Here is a 20,163-nt window from a genome sequence, read left to right on the forward strand (position 1 = left end):
CAGCCTGCCCCCTGCTGCCCCTACCCCTGGGCTGCTCCCGCTGGTCCAAAACACCTTTGTAAGATACAGCCTTGGAAATAGAGTAGGGAAAAGCAGGAGGAAAAGGTTTGTTTATTCCATTTTTTCCCCCCTCTCCAATCTTCCTTTTATTATTTCCTTTGTTCTTGCTTTCCTTTTTCCCTCTCATTTTATTCCTTTTCCCTTTCTCTTTCTTTTTCTCTTTCCCTCTTTTTTCCCTGCAACTCCTCAAAGGATTTTACAAAGCTGGTGTAATGTTACCAACCGCTGTTCTTTTTAAAGAGAGAAACAACTGAAGTGCAAGGATTTATGAAGGTTGTTCATACCATGTCCCACCTCACACTGCCTCACTTTGTCTCAGTCCCACATCAGCACCTACAGCCAGAGTGGCAGCTGCTAAGGGCAGCAGCAGCCCTCAAGTCATGCAGAGGTATAGCCAAGAGCTGCCTGTGCCATGAACTACTTTGAGATGGCTTTTGAATCAGAAGAAGTGCAAGTATAGAAATTTTAATTTCATTTAATTCTCGACAGTTTGAAATGGTGTTGAGGTTGGGAGACCTGAGATTGCATTGAGGTGAGGATGACCCAGTGATGGGGACACCAGCCCAGGAATGCAGGAAACTCTGCTTAGCTCCCTGCTCTCTGCTAGGCCTCTGATGAGAGTTTGACCTGCTCATGTAGGCTGGCTGATTGATGCAGTGTCCAAGCGACCTCCCAAAAAGTTCAGCACAGCACTGAACTTGAGGGAAAAAGCCCCTATAATATGCTGAGATGGTGAGCGTTTAGCATGTGCGTGGTGTCATGCTGCTTTTACCTACTGTTCATGGAACAACTCTAGCCCCAGTCACTCCAACCTGCTCTGTGAGTGTCCTGACTTTCATTGAGATTTTCAGCCCCACATGTGGGTATGTGATGAAGGCATGGCTGCATGGGGTGGCCTGGAGAGGTCAGAGCAGAGGATTACAACAGTTCATTTCTTGATAGGATTAGGCCTAAAAACATGTGTATCTCTCTTTGTATAACAGCACCTTCTGCACACAGTTCAAACTCTTCTCTTTTCCCTCAATTATCCCTTATATCATGTGAGTCTTTGTTATAACAATGCTGGAAATGCCCCTAGTATATGCAGCCCCTTGGCTGGGGTAGGGAGGATTGCTCAGTGCTGGCTAGCGTGTGCTACAGGACAGTACTGTTCTCATTTGGCACATCTGTTTGCTGTTTCACAAGCCATAAAAATACAACAATGGTGACTCCTCCTCAAACATAAAAGTTCAGAGAACAACTTTTACAGCACTGAGTTAATAAAACAAGTATTAGCACTGTCCACAGCTAGCTGGAATTCATATTCTGTATGAATTATCAGAGAAGTTGTATTTCTTAAAGCTATGAACATTCACCAGTGTGCAGGGAGGTTAAGAGTTGTTTAAGTGTTTAGTATCAACTAAACTTCAGCTACCGTTTTAATAATTCCATGTTCTAAGAAGCAAAATACCTTTTATATTTTGAGATGGTACTTCTAGGACAAATTATGAAAGAAAGAGGCACCACTCATATTTCATCTGGTTTTCATGGCATTTCTGGCCATAATCTTAAGTTAATTCTTAAAGGACAGGTATAATCAGAATTAATGCAAGAATGCAGTCACAAACTCATTACTTTGGAAGGAAGACAGCTAATTACAGAGTACAAGCGTAGGGCAAGCAACCTTCATTTTGCATTTTAACTATGCTCTTAACTCGTGAACTATAATCCTATTAAGCTATTATAAATAATTCACTATCTGATTCTAAACCAAGAATAGTCATTGTATTCTTCTTAATAGCCATGAGAGAAGGCTGATGAAAATGACACTGGCAACATTAATGATTTTTCAATGGCTTTTTTTAAGCTTGCAAATTTTGTGTTCACTCGTGCAGCTGTGGCTGCGTCAACTCATTGTAGTGAAACAGGTAATTGTAGCCTGAGATTTACTGACAATATGCCCAAAGGCTCTCAGATTTTCAAACCGCCCCACAGTATCATAGAATCATAGAATCGTGAAGGTTGGAAAAGACCTCTAGGATCATCAAGTCCAACTGCTAACCTCTCACTGCAGAGTCCACCACTAAATCATATCCTCAAGCACCACATCTACCCTTCCTTTAAATACCTCCAGGGATGGCGACACCACCACCTCCCTGGGCAGCCTGTTCCAATATTTGACAAACCCCTTCAGTGAAGAAGTTTTTCCTATCCAACATAAACTTCCCCTGGTGCAGATTGAGGCCATTTCCTCTTGTCCTATCGCTTGTTACTAGGGAGAAGAGACCGACCCCCACCTCGCTGCAACCTCCTTTCAGGTAGTTGTAGAGAGTGATAAGGTCTCCCCTCAGCCTCCTCTTCTCCAGACTAAACAATCCCAGTTGCCTCAACCTCTCCTCATAAGATTTGCTCTCCAGACCCTTCAGCAGCTTTGTTGCCCTTCTCTGGACACACTCCAGCACCTCAATGTCCTTCTTGTACTGAGGGGCCCAAAACTACACACAGTACTTGAGGTGCGGCCTCACCAGTGCTGAATATAAGGGCGCTATCACCTCCCTGGTCCTGCTCACCACACTGTTCCTGATACAAGGCAGGATGCTGTTGGCCTTCTTGGCCGCTTGAGCACACTGCTGGCTCATGTTCAGGTGGCTGTCAACCAACACCTCCCAGCCCCTCCTCCCCAAGCCTGTAGCGTTGCATGGGGTTGTTGTGACATATCATAACAACTGTGCTCACATCTGGGGCTTATACTGCTTTAAATAGGTAAGTCTCAACACAGTGCTGTAGCAAAATGATGTAAAAACATTTCTTACTGCTATTTTCCAAAATAAAATATTAAGTAGTAGAATTCCTATGCTGAAAGCCTAAATGTGCCCTTCTATTAAGAACAGTAGTCGATAAAGTTTTCTTCTACTTGTCTTTTCCCTGTAGCTTCCATGACTTCTGCTGATAATCTTGTTGATGAAAATACAGAACAGCTTTTTTTTCTTCTGCACAAAATTTTGCATAAGTAGGTAACAAATTGCACATAATAATCAAAATTTCAGCATATAATTCCTCAGTGTGTAACTAGTGGTTCTCCTATGGTAATTTCTGTTTTAAGGAAATACACTTCTGGTGAGATTCAGACCTGCTTAGACTGGAGACATTTTATGCCTAAGTTTTGAAAAGTAAGTGAAGAAACCATGTTAAAGGAGATGTGGTTGTGTATGCTTGCTGCCAAGCACAAGAAGAACGCATTTCAGGATAGTCTACTTAGACACAAAATAATAAAAAGATTACTGAAGCACTGGCTTTGATTTATCAATCCAACAAATCTGCAAATAAAGATATGTCAAGAGCTGTAAGAGCTTTGAATCTGGAAAAAGATACCCTAAAATAATGGTATACATACTAAACGGAGTTCGCAGACCCCTATGATGGATGTGCCTGAGTTCCCCAGGAAACAAGTTCTGTACGTCTCTAACACTTTGCTGGGTATTATGGTCCTCATTGTAAATCTTCATTAGACAGCTTGCCACCTCTCTCCCCTCTCCAAAGTCAAACACAGAAAGAAATCAGGTTGGTGTAAACACAAGGCCTCTTTATTTTGTGTCAGCAGTACATAACTTCCAATTTAGCATGATCAAAACCAAGCAGAACAGTGGAAATCGCGTATACCATTTTTCCTAATACATATGCTCTTCCTTGAAACTACACAAGTACAACAGGAAGGATAAATTCAACAACATTAACTCCAGTTAAGCATTTTTCACAAACAAAAGAACAGGAACCTAAGCACAACAGGCGATGAGCAGACAAAATCAAGGACCAGAAGAATCAGAAAACCTATTCCAGTGAGATGTGAACTCTCCTTTGGGAGAAGATGGTTTATCTTGAAGAAAGGGCTGCAAACTTCCTCAGCTAAGGAGTATCCGCAACTGCTCTTTAAAACCTTCATCAGCAAAAGCTGTTAAAGGAACAGAGAACCAACTCCGAAGCCACAAGGCCAGATAGCACACAGAGATCAAAGCCCTCAGTTGTCATTAACACTGGTCCCTTCTTCTGAAGGCTTATCTCCAGGGAGTTTTCGGACCTAAATGTGCTTAGGGGCACTTGGCTAAGCAAAGTGTTTGGTGCCTTAAGTGCAGATCAAGGTAAAACATCTTTATGTTTTTGTCACTTGCTCACAGTTTACCTCCTGGTGTTGACTGGGTTTAATTGTTACCAGCTGGCTCAAGTCATTCAGCTAAATCACTGAGTCTAAGAGCTGTGCAAACATAATAGCATCTACTAGATGGGGCAAATCTTTTGAGTTGAAGCATTAGGCAGGCAGGTGTAAGATTGCCTTTTAGCCTTATCCTTCTCCCAGCTCCACTCATTCAGCATAGTTGTTTTCAAATTAAAACCAAGAGTATGAGAAACCACAAACTAATACCAGAATTGAGGCAAATACGCACTTCTGATTTCTGACTAGTGGAAGAAGTGTGTGTCTAGGCATGACGATTGCATTCACTCTACAGAAGTTAATGCCTCTGCAGACGCTACAATTGACCTCATTGGTTGGAGCACACTCTGACTCAGGGCATTTTCCAAGAAAGAATTTCCACTGAAATTTCCAGGAAACTGCTCTCCAGAAATATTGCTCAGCCATTCAAGAAAAACTAACAGTTCTATTAACTTTACACAACAAATTGTTGTTGATATTGCTGATGTACTTTTGGCTTCCCAAGAATTGTTTTTGTTGCTGTTGTTACTAGTTTTTGTACAGAGAGACTTGCAGATGTCATTTGCTTGCTTCTCTGTTGAGAGAATCAGGAGTTGTCGCCACATATAGTAAAAGGGCTTTAAAAAATCCCAACTTTAAGTCAAAATCCCTAACACGCGGAAGTTTACTATTAGGTATATTATTGTGTAATTTAAAATGTGCTGTGCTCCCTGCAGTGTGCTTAACTTCAATACAACCTGATTTTTAAAACAGCTTATTATCAGTTACTATAGTCACACCAAATGCTTGTCTTCCTGTGTCGGACTCAGTCATCACTGCACCACCAGGCACATGACAGGGGATGACGTTTGGGGCATGAAGAAGCAGAGGTTTTTCCCCCGACCAGATTAGTTCAGTCTCTGACCTGGACAATGCTAAATGTTTAACAGGACATGGAGATAAAGCATTATGTGCCCTTGCATTAGGTTTCTTCTGGAGTTGTTACAGGTAATTTTGATTGAAATCTTGAAGTAGAGGTTGAGAGGTTGAAAAGTGTTATATAATTATGCTATGATTGGCTACAATTGTTTGGGCTTTATTATTAAGCATATAAGTAACTGCTTTGGAAGTCTGCTGAGTTGGGCCTCAGTGACTCTCAGAAGGAATGAGGTCTGTGATTTTACAGAACACTGCCTGAAAACGTATTTTCTTTTCTGACTGTTTCCCACCTAAAACTTCACTGACATGTCATCTTGGTTCTTCTGATCTAGATTCTTTCTACTTTGCATTATTTTGTATTCTGCTACCACCCTTTTCAAATCTCTTCTCAAATTCATTTTTTTCCCCAATCCTTTCTCAAATATTCAAAATCCCTTGGCTTTTTTTTTTTTTTTAATACCTCCTACTTGTACACTATCATTTTAGACATGAGTTGACTACTGCTACACACAGGGCTGCAGATAAGGCAGCACTGTTTATTCATACAAATCCAGTATTTTAAAAGCTGACCACCTTATCATGTGTCATAGATTGTTCCTGGAAATGCTTAAAACAGTATTTTTAAACAGCTTCTGTGAGCAATGTTGCTAATATATTTTCCTTTTAAAACTGGGATATTCTTTCAAAGAATTTGGGCCTTTTTTTTCAAGACTTGAGTAATCTGTTTTGCTCAGTACAACAGTAAATATTTAGCAAGAATTATTACCTTTTGCTAATTTGCATTGCATAATCACAATTAAAATAATCTATTTCTCTGTAAATATTTTTAAATTAAAACATTACTATTCATGTTGGCTTTCATAAAATCATTATAGTTTTTCATTCATTAGAGTATAATCAGGCACAGGCTTTTAAACAGGGTCATTTTAACATTTGGTTTTTTAACAGGAAGTCCACTTACAATCATGAAAATGTTCAGTACAGTGAACAAATACACATTTTTTCCCCCTACAAAGCTTTCTGATTGCACAAAAAACACAGAGTAAATAAAAACATTAGGCCAAAGCAACATTTTAAAGTGCAGAACTCCACCTGCCACACATGAATAATTCATATAATGTTGCATAGTGCTTAGGCAATACTTACTAGCATGTCATTAATAATCAAAACCTAAAGTGACACAATGAGATCAACATATAACAGTAATTCAAATACATTCCATTTATAATAAATAAGGACTCATCTGAACATAGAACACATTAAGCATATTGTGCCAACAAGCAAGCTTTCCACAAACTACCCTTTTTTTTCCCTTTGTCTGAATTGTGTGCTAACACTGAACACAAAGACACATTAAGAAACAAAGATCCCATCCACAATCTGGCAAAAGACCTAAGGGGGAGTGACATCTGGAAACACTTGCATGTGCTTTTTCCAGAAGTTTTATCTTAAGTCAGTAGCGCTGTGTCAATTTATACTGTCTGAAAATTATCCCTTTCTTTTCTTCCACATACCCTTAACGTTTGTTTGCCTAATTTTTACTTTCTTTCCCCCCCCCCCCCCCCCCCCCAGAGGGGAAGAGGGAGAAAGGGAGAAGGAGGTTGCTTTAGTTTGTCTTCAGCTACTAAGTTTTGTGACGATGAGGATGGAGGGGCAATAGTTCTAGCTACCATTAGCATTTTCGTTTGAGGCAAGAGTGCTGTTCTGAAGTGAATTCCTAACCATCCTCCCTTACTGAACCTTGGTTCAGTTTGCAGGGTAGTTTTGGTGCACAAGGATTAAGTTATTTTTTGGAGGAAACTACACTGTAAGCTCAGTTGCATGCCAAATATACTCCAGCCTCTAAAAGGACATTAAGAGTCTGAACCAATAATCTGGCCTGCTTCAAACTGCATATGCAGTGGGGACATTTATCCAAGGAATTAGATTATATGTAGTCTTAAGCCGCATATAGCGTAGATGTACAAGTCTCAGCAGTAACTGCTTTCCTCTACTGATCCTCCCCTACTGCATCAAGTATCTTGGCAATCTCACATAAGCCAGAGAACAAGCTTTTGGGACTACCTCACTTCAACCTGGATTTACAGCCTTTCTCCATTCAATTATATTTAAGATGCTGATGTTTAAAGTACCTCCCAGTTTATTTGTTATATTAATTCCTCCACTGGCTTCCTCTCACATCAAACTTAGGCTTCTTTCATTTACCCCTAAGCACCACAATATTTAGTGTAATGCTATCCATCTTGGTTGTTGCTCCTCCTCCCAGTCTTGGGCATTGCAGGGTGGTGCAGGCAGCCCACAGCCCCACCTGCAGGCAGACCCGCTCCTTCAGCTGAGATTCTTAAAAAGTTGGTTCTCCCTTTCTAAGTCTGGGTACTAGCCACTAATAAAGCTCATGCAAAAGACTGAGTTCTTACCTTGTGCCTGAATTTAACAAGAATGAAACTGCTCGTGGCGCAGCCAATATCTGCAGCTTCAGATACCAAGCTCACTGGCAGCAGTTATCCTAACTAGTCCCTTTGTAACTGGGCTGGCAGTATAGTGTTGAACTTGTAAAAATCCTCTGTATTCCCAGTTTGCAAATAAGCAACCCCTCCTCCCCTGTAAATCTTTTAAGAAGAAATGCTGAATCCCATTCTTAACAACACTACAAACAGAAGGAAAGGAATTAAGTCAGAGACAGTTTAGACTACCATTAAAATAAAAGCATTGATTTAATTCATAGCTCTGGAAGTGAAGAAGTAGGGCACAAACATACATTGTACACAAGGCTGTGTAATCTTTCTCCGCCCCAGAAAACCTTCTTGCAGGAAAGCTAAAGCTGAAAACAATGCAACTCCCTAAAAATAGTTTCAAGCAGTAGCTGGGAAGATTAAAAATGTGTCTCACAGATCTTTGGTTTTGGAACGTGAAATATGCTCAATTAAATTTATGTCAAAATTCATGAGGAAAAATGCTCCCTGAATCAGGAAACAAAATTAAATAGCTGAATATTGTATTTGCCAAGCAAGTGCAAGTGTGCTGCTGTGTAGGTGATTGGTCCAAATGAAAAACAAAATGGTTAAGAAAACACCCTGATGGAACGTGGAAATCTTAATTCTTAAATCTCGACTCCTAAAGACTTAGGAATCATTGAACATAATGGGTACAAAGGCTTAACCTCTGCAAGCACACGCACAGTGCAGTGCCGTGTGAAGATACCTGAGCTAGCTTTCACTGAACATGCCACGCAGGTGAACTCAGGTGGTGTCTGAAAGCCAATATCCCCTGCTCTTCTGTAGGGCTTCTCAGCTTTAGCAAAAAAGTGCACTGTGTTAGTTTAAGTGCCCAAGCTAGCTTTTACACTTCCATTTGACACTATACTGTCTCATGTAGGTGTAATCATAATGGTATGTAAGCTCTGAAAACACTTGTAAAATCAGAAAGTTATCAGCAACATTAGGCCAAGCCCTGTCTCAGAAGCAGACATGAAGTGAGACTTTGGTGGAGTGACTTCCCTTGTTTTGTAAACAGAGGGAAGTCCTGTGCCTTTGTATGGCCAAGCAGTGAGATATAAGTGTGAAACAAAGCTTAGTGAAATCAAAGGAGTTTGAAGCAGGCCTTAAAACCATATTCAACACATGTTTATGGTAACTCAATACAATATTGTCTCTATGGACATTGAAATTAAAGCTTACATTCTTTGTGCTGCAAAAACATAATAAAGAAACAAGAAGCAACCTCCTCCTTAAACTAATCTCACCACCAAAAAAAAAAAAGTCTCTGAGAAAAAAATAGGGAAATATGCTTTCTAAGATAGGAAGTCTCACAGATTTCCAAGGCAAAAAAGGGCACACTTTTCACCTGGACTTGTACAGGGCTGGAATGATGGTTGTCACATTGAAAGACAGAAGAGCACGTTAAAGCTGAGCTGCTTTTTCCAGTGACAATTTCCAGCTCAAGTCAAAGGTGGTAATGGCCAGAAATAGACCATTGCTCTTGGATTTGTTTTAAACCCACTCACTTCCCTTACAGAAAGAAGGGACATTGTATTATCCTGTCTGAATAGTGAGGAGCACATGAGCTCAGGAAGGTTCTGCAGGAGGCTGAACTAGATGAAGCACACTCTCTAGTTCAGAAAACACTCTTCATTTGCTTGCCCTCAAGTAGCCTGCTCAGATATCTTAGTGCCTGCTTCTAATTTAACACAAACTTCATTCAGCTGTTGCTCACCTGAAGGTAATCCAATGCAGTGGGTGGAAGATCAGGCAGACCACTTTTAGACTTAGGAACAAAATCTGCAGAAAAACAGTTTCAGCTGACAGCATCATAGAACAATGCAGCCCTTCTGCTCTCCCAGCCCTTCTCCCTGTGACAAATGCCTCATTTCTTACTTGATTCTTCCACCAGTTCTCTTCTGTCTGACTACAAATGAAAATTTGAACTCTTTGATAATAAGGACTCTTATTTATTTATTTATAAACACACACTCCTTATCTAATTTTTCTTAAAAAAATAATGTTTTCAATGAAATAATTACTTTAAAAAAATAAGCTCCTAAATAAAACTTAAAAAATGTTCTAAATGCCCCAAATTGTCACTGATTTTTCCATACTTGGTGATAATTATCTGATTATCTGATATTATTTGCAAAATCAATTTACTAGCACTGGCTTTTTTAAAATTCAGATGCAATATAGAAAATGAGAGTCTCACTGCTCTTCATAATGCTTCCTACAGTATTACTAAAAGGAACAGCAGGTGTCTTCTTTAACTAAGGTATTTACCAAATCCCTTATTCATGCACACATGCTATTTTTACAGATAAATTTAAATATCCATTTCCTCTAGAACTGTGACAATTTTGGTAAAGTAATTCTTGAAAGTTCTAACAAAATTTCTAATATTTGCAAGTTTTAAAACATTAAACAAAATCAAGATGTCATTCCTGACAATCAGGCACTGTGTTTAATCAATCTTTTCCAATTCAGATGCAGAATGATCAGCAGAGTATTTTGCAAAAGAGAAATGGATTTACACTGAACTCGAAAAAGGAACCACTTGCTTTCCAGCCACATATACTTCAGAAATATTCCGATCATCACCTGAAATAACATAGTCAAAACAGAGATTTGCACATAAATCTATGCACGCATTTAGTTAATGAAAATTATGCAATCCACAAAATCAGTTTTGGAATACATCATTTGCAGTGACTGTTTCCTAGAACTCAGAAAGTTTATTTGGATAGAAATAGTCAGGACTACCACAAAGATCAATGGATGTTTAAACTACCCATGGGTTTTTTTTTTAAAGAAATCAACATAGCATTCAGCTGCTGCAATGGTGTCACAGAATCACAGAATCACAGGTTGGAAGGGACCTCAGGGATCATCTAGTCCAACCTTACTAGGAAGAGCAGAGTCTAAACAAGATGGCCCAGCACCCTGTCATGGCTATTCTATATATTTAGTAGATTCAAACCCTGAAAATACTACATATCTGTACAGAAAATGCATTTTTGCACAGTATCTGAACTAACTCGGGTACCAGGAAGCAGTGAAGCTGGTTCACTTCAGCCAACTTCTCAAAAAGGCAATGCCTAATTAGAGAATGACACAAACATGGCCAGAGCTAACACCAGCTACCATAATAAAATCATGGGCAGTGCAGCTATTGGTCCAGACAATGCCCTATAAAGAATATCTGCTTTCTTGGCTGGGTGGGATTGTTTGGGTTGGGTTTTGTTTGTTTTAAAGGCCATCTTTTTCATTTGGGAGTGAAAAAAACAAAATGGCAAATGGTCTGCAGAAGTCCTTCTGAGTTGAACTGGTTCTGAACCAGTGATTAGCATGCCAGTGTTACTTTACTGTGAAATATCATTTAGCTCATACTGTAGATAAAGACAGGTGTGGTAATAAATCTGACAAACCTAGTGCAACTGATCATATAAAACTGACTATTCAACTATGTCCCAAAGAACAAAAGTTAAACTACTTAGTTATTAATCAGTATTTATAAATAAATATTAATAAATGTAAGTGAATGCATAATTAATTTATGTGAGTAAATATTATTATTAATATTGGCATAATAATCTTTATATACAATGTAAACAAATATATCTGATAACTGCAAACAAACATATATTTAATTATGTATAAATGAATTTATTTTAACCTCCATATCAATGTAGGCAATTTTTGATGTATGGAACAACAAGAGAATATTATATGGGCTGAGAATCAGAACGTACCTAGATACAGGAACTTCTGGACAGTGTCCTATTAAAAAAAAAAAGAGAGAAATACAAATACAGAAAGCAGTATCTGCTATCTCAGATCATAAATATTTAAAGCTTGAAAGAATTGTTAAAAATAGTTTTCCCAAATATTCCTACTAACAGTAAAATCAAAACTTAATTTGCACATTTTCCCATATATAACTTTCAGTAAGAAGGCTGCATGTCTCAGGAACAAAACACTGCACAAGCTTGACAGCATAAGCGAATGTATGCCTAAAACACAATACACGAGGTAGGGACCTCTTTTTTAGAGTTCTCAAATTCATTTACTTATTGAAAAATAAGACAAAACTGTAAGAATTTTTAAAGTGCTAAGAACTGTTAACTTAGCTGAAAAGGTTTAGAATTACACCAGAAAATATTTTTTTCCAGAATTCTTTGAATTAGGAAGAAGATCTAAAATTTAAAGAATTTAATCTAATCCAGATTATTGTGACTGAAACAGATTAAGGAACGATTACCTCACAATTTATGCCTACATTTCTAAGGAAACGGTGACATTCAGAATAGAGACAGCAACAGAGAACCTGGTGACATTAGTAAATGCAAGTAACTGTTGTTCATTTACCTTTGTTTAATCACAAAAAGCTTTTGTATGAAACAGCGTACCCATTGCATAATACTAATATTGCTTACATGTTTGCATAAAACCTGTGTTTTCAACTCAAATTATCCATCTTGACTTCTTGCTTAAATTTACAATAGCAGCGCAGTGAAGGCAACCTAGCCTTTATCTGGGAACAGGTTGCCATTTCTGGGTAACTCAATGTGTTAACTAAAACTAAATTGCTTTTTCTTGGCTGGCATTTGTCACTACAAATAGCTAACTCTAATTGCCATCTTGCATTGATAAAACATTCATTAAAAAAAAGTTACATGCATTTTTGGTCATGGGGATATGGGACTGTCACTGAGGACAGCAAGATTCTAAAAAAAACCAGCCACTGAGAAGAACAGACAGCAGTTGCATAGTCCACCCAATTCCTGTTACTGGAATAACTCTCAAGAGATTTATTCTGGCTGTATCACAGACCTTCCCCACATCCTTTCCAGTAATTCTTTGGATCGTTAATCCTGTTCGATTACCTCAAAATTATCAGCAGAGAACAAGTCGAAAGGGCTGTCTGAAGCCTTCGTGTTGATTAGCAGTGCATCAAATTCTTTGCCAACTTCAAAGTTTCCAATCACGTCATCTAGTCCTAGAGCTGAGAAGAAAAGAAGCTCACAAGCAGATCTTCATCACAAGCCTCCTTCCACCAACTTACTTGAGATGTTCTTAAGAAAAACTATGAGAATTTAGATGATTACAAGGAAAAACATGAAAGCAAATTCAACAGTGATTATGTTAGCATCTGAGTTATTAAGCAACTTCTCAGTAAAAACATGCATATTTTGATGAATTTCTGAAGGGCAGCTGTTAAGGCTAAAAGAAATCTGAAAAACAATTTTAACCCTGCTTTTGATTTTTGGTCTTTGAATGTTCTCCATTGATTTTGTGTCACTGCAGATCTGATGTATAGGCCATTAAATGTTTAAAGTGGAATAACAATCATTTACATTGCAAAAAAGTTAAAGCTCCAGAAGGGACAATGAAATTAAGTCAGACAAACAGTAAAGTATATAATAATACTGACCTTGCTACGGCAATATTAGATTTAATTCTTTAAACAGTTTAAGCAACTTTGACAGGTTGTATAGACCTATAACAATAGTAACATATAATAATAATAAAGAAAAGAGGTGTGCAGAGAAGATAACTAAGGGTAATGAGAAGGAGCAAAGAAAAATATGGTGTGGGGAAAAAATTATAGCCAGATCTGAAGGTTTTACCTGACAGGCTTGTCTTGTGATCTATTGTCTAGCTTTGTTATTTCAAAGCTTCACTACAACTTCTGGTTCTCATGTTCACAAGCACTGAAAATCTAGTTTCACCTTCAGCAACTGGGTACTTCCATGTGCTTAGAATACCTAAAGAGAGGCTTTTGTGTCTCCTTGGAAATGATTTAGGATTGGTTTCAGTTGTACAAAGTATCTGTGTATTATATCAACTTTTCCCATACTCTAGAGTTAAACTAAGTTATCGAAGGGGATAATATCTGCAAATAATTTGTTCACTTGTTTTCAGATTGCTCCTGTCCAACAAAGGAACTTCAGCCTTCAGTGAAGTTTTTGTGTGGCAGGAATTTCACAATACCTTAAAGATCATAGAATCATAGAAACATAGAATGTCCTGAGTTGGAAGGGTCCTGCAAGGATCATCAGTCCAACTCCTGTCCCTGCATAGGACAGCCCCAAATTTACACCATGTGTCTGAGGGCATTGTCCAAGTGCTTCTTGAGTGACTACCTCCCTGGGGAGACTGTTCCAGTGCTCCACCACCCTCTGGGTAAAGAACCTTCTCCTAATATCCAACCTAAACCTCCCCTGGCACATCTTCCTGCCATTCCTTCGGGTCCTGTCATCGGTCACCAGAGAGAAGAGATCAGCGCCTGCTCCTTCTCTTCCCCTTGTGAAGAAGCTGTGGACCGCGATGAGGTTTCCCATCAGTCTCCTCCACACTGAACAAACCAAGTGACTGCAGTTGCTCCTCCTATGGCTTCCCCTCTAAACCATTCACCAACTTCGTGGCCCTTCTCTGGACACTCCCTAGCAGCTTTATATCCTTAATGTACTGTGCCACCCAAACTACACACAGCACTCGAGGTGAGGCCACACCAGCGCAGAGCAGAGCGGGACAATCCCCTCCCTCGACCAGCTGCAATGCAGCGCTTGATGCACCCCTGGGCACGGTTGGCCCTCTCAGCTGCCAGGGCACACTGTTGGCCCACGTTCAACTTGCCATTGCCCAGGTCCCTCTCTGCAGAGCTGCTCTCCAGCCTCTCATTTCCCATTCTGTATGTACATCCAGGGTTGCCATGCCCCAGGTGCAAAATCTGGCACTTGCCCTTGTTAAACTTCATATGGTTGGTGATTGCACAGCTCTCTAATTGGTCTAGATCTCTCTGCAGGGCCTCTCTACCCTTGAGAGTATCAACAGCTCCTCCCAATTTTGTGTCAACAGCAAATTTAATTGGTATTCCTTCCAGTCCTGCACCCAAGTCATTTATGAAGACATTAAAGAGTACTGGCCCTAAGACGGATCCCTGCGGAATCCCATTAGTGACTGGCCATCAGCCCAATGTAACCCCATTCACGATGACCTTTTGTGTCTGACCCATCCGTCAATTGCTCACCCATTGCATTATGCATTTATCCAGCTGTATGCTAGACATTTTGTCAAGGAGGATACTGTGAGAGACATCATCGAAAGCTTTACCGAAATCCTAAAAGATGACATCGACTGGCTTCCCCTGGTCAGCTAAGCGGGTAACCTTGTCATAGAAAGAAATTAAGTTTGTTGGGCTGGACTTTACCCTCCTGAATCCGTGCTGGCTGGGACCAATGACTGTGTTGTCTTGCAGGCGTTTTTCAATAACTCCCAGAATAATTTCCATGATTTTGCCAGGCACAGAAGTGAGACTGGGACTCAAAAACATTTAAACTCCTCCAAATGGTGAAACATTTTGACTACCTACCAGTTTCAACTACAGCGATCTCATATTCCTTCGGGTTTGTGAGCAGAATGCAATTTTTAGATTAAACATGAGAGGGTGACAAGTGTTTAGGAGTCTCAGCAAAGCAAATTATTGTTACAAAGAATCATTCATTTAAATTTCCACAAACTGTACTTGTCCAGGCTACTGGAAGGTTGTAAAACAATTTATATTCTACCCTTGAAAGTGATTCTGGAAGGATAAACCAGCCCAAAAATCAATATATAAAATAAACACATTACTAAGTAAGTCTAAGAACCCAGATAAAACAGCACAAGTGTAGCTGGGAAGGGAAACCATGTATGAGTTCAGAAGTTCTATAAATTTTCCTTTCCATACCTCAGCTAATTTATTCTCACCTTTTATGTATAACATAAACAGTACATATTGTGGGAAAAAGGTCCCTCTTTTTTTGTCCCGTCAATTTTCTGTCATCTCTATTTACTCATTACATCCTCCAGAAATTAAAATACAGTTCTGAGACCTGTTTGATGACATTTTCATTACATCTTTCGAACTTCCATTAATAGTTCCCAATGGTGTTTTCTGACAACTACAAAAATGTAACACTGAAAGGACATGGGACCAGTTCTTTAGCAGCTAGTGAGCTCATTTCTGCTAACTGAAATAGTAATTCTTACTTACATGTGGATTCGCTTTCTACTAAATCATAGAAGTTCTGCTAAAAGTTTGCTAATTGTATAAATCAGTATGTGCATACTGATCATGTCAAAACACACCAGTGAACCAGAATAACCAATATAGTATATGGCTATATTCTGCAGATACAACTGTCTCTTAAAGAACCATGCTGCATATTCTGTTTAAACTTTGTGCTTTTCTCTGACTGAGGAGTGATTCGCATGATGTTTCGATTTGCTGGAAAGACAGTGACAAACTGCCTCACTGAGAGATCAAAAAGCAGAAACAAAATTAGAAACTGATGACAAACAGGATGCATGATTTTATAGTAATTGCACAGCTTTCTTCTAAGTGTGGGTTGCTGAGAAAACAGTCTTTCCAATTGGTGTGATAAACATACAAACCCTAATGATTAAAAAGTCTGAGGATCTTTGCCAAGAAAATGTACAACCCTGAAAAATCATTAGGATTCTATTACTACACTCTCAATATTAATATGAATAATCTTCTGTAATGAGGCTAGTATGTGTATGAAAGACTGAAGGATATCTCCGCCCAGCAGATACCATTTTAGACTTCACTCTGGCACCAGAAAATCTGTGAATTCAGCTACCCTTTAAAGACAGGGAGACATAATATCAAAAAGAGCTGTAGTTCTCTGTGTACATACTAAAAAAATTTCTTCTTACCCTGGCTTCCTCCTAGAGTGGCTAGTTGAAAAGCTTCTTCAAGAGTTAGTCCTTTTTCATTCACTTTCTTGATCTGAAGGATGTTAGATGCCATCATTGTTTTCCTTATGGCATCAAGCATAGAAGCTGAATATCCACCAGCAACATCTAGAAGGGATCAGACTCTAAGAAACAAGCTTTGGGAGTAATTCTCTGGTTTAAATTTCTATGGGCCTTAATTAAATGTTACAGAGTGGCAGATATGGTAAACATAAAAAGCTTTACTGCTAAGCACTGTCTCTGAATGTATCATTCCTAATAAAGGTGTTCTCACATGTGAAGTCAGTCTTGTGTTCTAACAAGACAGAATAACAGAAACCTGAAAAGTTGTTGTTCAAGCCCTGTTTACTCTCACGACAGGAACAAAGCTTTCTTCATTCATTTTTGGTTTTCTTTTCAAACACTTTTGGACCAGCTCTAGCTTTCAGTACTCTAGACTTCATTACTTTAGAAGTAGTGGCAAAAAAAGCTCAGCTCCACAGGACACAAATGCGCTGACTTTTAAATCCAAACAAGTAGGCATGGTTTTGTATCCCCCAATGGTTTCCAAAAGAAACTGTTTTTACAGCAAACTACTAACCTGTGCCAAGGCCAATCTTCACGTTGTGTTTCAGGACCTTTTGCACATTTAACAAACCGCTACAAAGCCTGGATTGGAAGAAGAAACATGTTCTGTATAACACAATCAGAAGTAGTTCAGGAAGAGTAAGGCTGCAGAGTTGTTTCATGACAAAGGCTTTCAGAATGTGTGCAATACATTGGGTTTATTAAACTGGGACAGAGAATTTGCATTCATACATCTGAAAGATGGGGTGTAATCACTAAAAATAAAGGCAGTTTTTCTCAATTAAAAACTCCCATAATTTTATAGTTATCTGCTGAAAATGAGCTCTTGGTATACCTGTGAAAAAATTCAAATATGATGTAAAGTATATTCCAGGAGATGGGAGGTCTTTTCATGAGCTCCAGTAAGTTATCACAAACAAGATATTGATTATGCTATAGGCAAAATGAAAGTTAACATTTTAGTATAGTATCCTAGCTCGATACCTTACAGCATCTCATTTCTGCTTAATACAAAGAAGACTATATAGCCCATTCCCATTTCCCCAAAACATATGCATACTTTGGAGGGAAGGGAGATGGCCTGAATCTGCCTCTGACAAAACTGACTAAGTGAACAACAGCTTTATCTAATTGTACATCATTCTTTTTTTTGTTTTGTTTTGTTTTAACTTACGAAAGATTAGAATTGGGGCAATGTGAAATCGCAGCTCCACGAAGATTAAAAAGTTTCAGCTCTTCTTCAGACAGATAACAGGCATGAGCCATCACCGTCTAAAGAAAAACAAAATTACCAATTTACTCAATACTGCATTTACTTCGGTTCCTGTGATTTTTGCTGCACTACTGTTAATAGCCAAATGGACACCTGTTACCATCAAGTGAAATTAATGTGCTGACTTTTGCAGTGACTGCTGTGACTTAAGAGCACCAAGGAATAGAAGCAAGAATCCCCCAGTTGCCTTAGCACTAGTAACCTTACGATTTATATTTTGTAGCTAACACAGAGATTAAGTACTGGGGTTAGGAGTACATCAGATGTATTTACTCTCAGCATGTTTCCCGTTGTATCTCTGAAGATTTTACCAGGTATATATATATATATATATGGAATATTCTTTAATTAAAATAATCTAATTTGTTATGCAACTGATTAATGACTTTTCTTTCTTGGCCTACATAGCTGACTTTAAAAATAAGTCACAAGCAGTATACAAAAAACAGAAGGATAGGATAGCATAATTTACTAGGATATCAACCAATTATTCCCAGACAAATCTACTTGGAATTTCTCATATGCCAAATGCCCACTCGAAGAGAACAAAAGCTCTGTTAGGCCTTGCAATCTGCTGATAAAAATGAGAACAGCACAGCGACTTTTTCCACTGAGCATCCCCAAATAGCACTGTACCCTTGCCATCTCTACTCATCAAGCTCAAATGTAACTGAAAATGCAATAGCCACATTTTAAGTTGAGGACATACATATGGCAGCTGCTGAACCTGAACATATCTCTGCTAATTTGTAATTCTTTTTAACAAAATTGGAAATATTTCAGCCACATGTCTGAAAAACATACTTTTAAAACATTAAAAAAAAATTAGCGTCTTAGTTTTGGTGGCTGGGAAGGGGTCAATGTGTGCAGTTTTGTCATGCTTGTGTTTAATAGAATGCTTCCCCAGCCAACCAGGAGCCTGGTGCCAGAAAGCACCGGTAACCCTGATTTTCAGTGATCATTTCAGTGCTGTGCATATAAAAGTCTGACAGAATTAAGACCTATGTTCTTGCAGCACTAATATTCTCTTAAGTACACTGATGCATGAAATCAGCGTGCCTAGGACTGTGCGAGAGAACAAAAGTTAATACTGTGTACATGCTTAAGTAGTCCATATTGATTTCTCAGGTGAAAAGGATTGTAAATAAGTGATTTGCTGGGATGCAGAAATAGGAGTTCAATAGGTAAATCCCAAGGAGTTCCAAGGTGCCCTTTGTGCCTCTGAAAATTCTCTCACAAAATTTTAAATCAATTTGACTGATGTTTAAACCTTCTGGCTGTAGTTAGGCTGTTCATATTCACTTTTCCATGGGCTCTCCACCATCTAATAATGTGTGTCCTGGCATTCCAACCTGTACTTAATGTGAGCTGGTACCAGATCTGCTGGCATTTATCTTGCCAGCATAAAGCTTTAATTAATTTCAACTCTTCAGGCCACTGTGCCTCTCAGTACTTGGTAAAATCAGCTAATGAGATGAGAGTGCTTTTGGATAGTCCAAACAGTGGAGTGTACCTGTCTGCATGTGCGGTTCATACACAGAACACAACAGGACAAAATGCTTTTCTGTAGGAAACTACCAAAAAATGAAGTTGGTCCTACCACAACACCATAGAACAAATCTTCAGGCAAAACCAGTGTGGAAGACCATTGCAATATAAGAATAATTGGGTTCTGCCCAAGAATTACCAGTTCCTACAATACCAGTTTTACCTAGTCTTCTTCTGATTCCACTACCCCAATTCTCTTTGGAGCCCTTGGAAAATGGATCATGGACCATAAAATACCTTTACTGTTCATCTCCCCTAAAATAGTTGGAAAAGTTTGGGCTTGTCTGAAGTACCAATACCTTGACCAACACCTGTGCAACAGAGACCATAAAAGCAATTTACCTTCCCCCAGATGCCACTGACCTTGACAAAACAATACAAACTTTTCAGGTAAATACAGTTAACCACCATGTTCTCTACATGGATAAATCTGAGCTATGCCGTGAAAGTTTTTGTGCAGCTACCTTGCTGGTAAGCAGCTTGTTTTTATCATACAATTCAGTGTAATTCTGGTAGGCAGGAAATATGTTCTCCACAAGTTTGAGTTCCTCTTCATTCTCACTTATGTGGCTCTGCAATAGAATATATATAGCTGTGAGGGCTTTAAACAGAGTTAAAACCGACATTACAGCCTTCTAAGCAACATACTGGTGCTAAACATATAAAGATAGAAACTAATAGTTGTAAAGCCTAGAGTTAGATCTAGTCCTTGGGTTTCTCTTTTTATCTGAGAGGTCCCTGAGAACCCAAAAGAGTAGCTCCATTTGTTCTTTTAAAGGTAATATGAGATGGTATGCCTGGATAGTCCATCCCAGTAGTTTGGTGACATAACAGTCCACTTGGTATTCGGCAGGTGTTTAAACAGT

The 20,163-nt window shown here is 38.9% G+C and overlaps 1 protein-coding gene across 1 annotated transcript in view; it reads right to left on the bottom strand.

Annotated features, from left to right (window-relative positions):
- Positions 1-6,721: 6,721 nt before the first annotated feature.
- Positions 6,722-20,163, bottom strand: part of GDA (guanine deaminase) — a 30,492-nt gene continuing 17,050 nt past the window's right edge. Inside the window, exons 8-14 of the mRNA XM_064438373.1 lie at positions 19,762-19,869; positions 17,651-17,748; positions 16,991-17,058; positions 16,372-16,518; positions 12,534-12,652; positions 11,400-11,427; positions 6,722-10,248 (exon numbers count right to left, since the gene is read on the bottom strand). Of these exons, the coding sequence (XP_064294443.1) occupies positions 10,178-10,248; positions 11,400-11,427; positions 12,534-12,652; positions 16,372-16,518; positions 16,991-17,058; positions 17,651-17,748; positions 19,762-19,869 (639 nt within the window). The 3' untranslated portion in view covers positions 6,722-10,177. The remainder of the gene's footprint in view (positions 10,249-11,399; positions 11,428-12,533; positions 12,653-16,371; positions 16,519-16,990; positions 17,059-17,650; positions 17,749-19,761; positions 19,870-20,163) is intronic.

Source organism: Phalacrocorax carbo, chromosome Z (assembly GCF_963921805.1).
Source record: "Phalacrocorax carbo chromosome Z, bPhaCar2.1, whole genome shotgun sequence".
NCBI classification, from domain to species: Eukaryota; Metazoa; Chordata; class Aves; order Suliformes; family Phalacrocoracidae; genus Phalacrocorax; species Phalacrocorax carbo.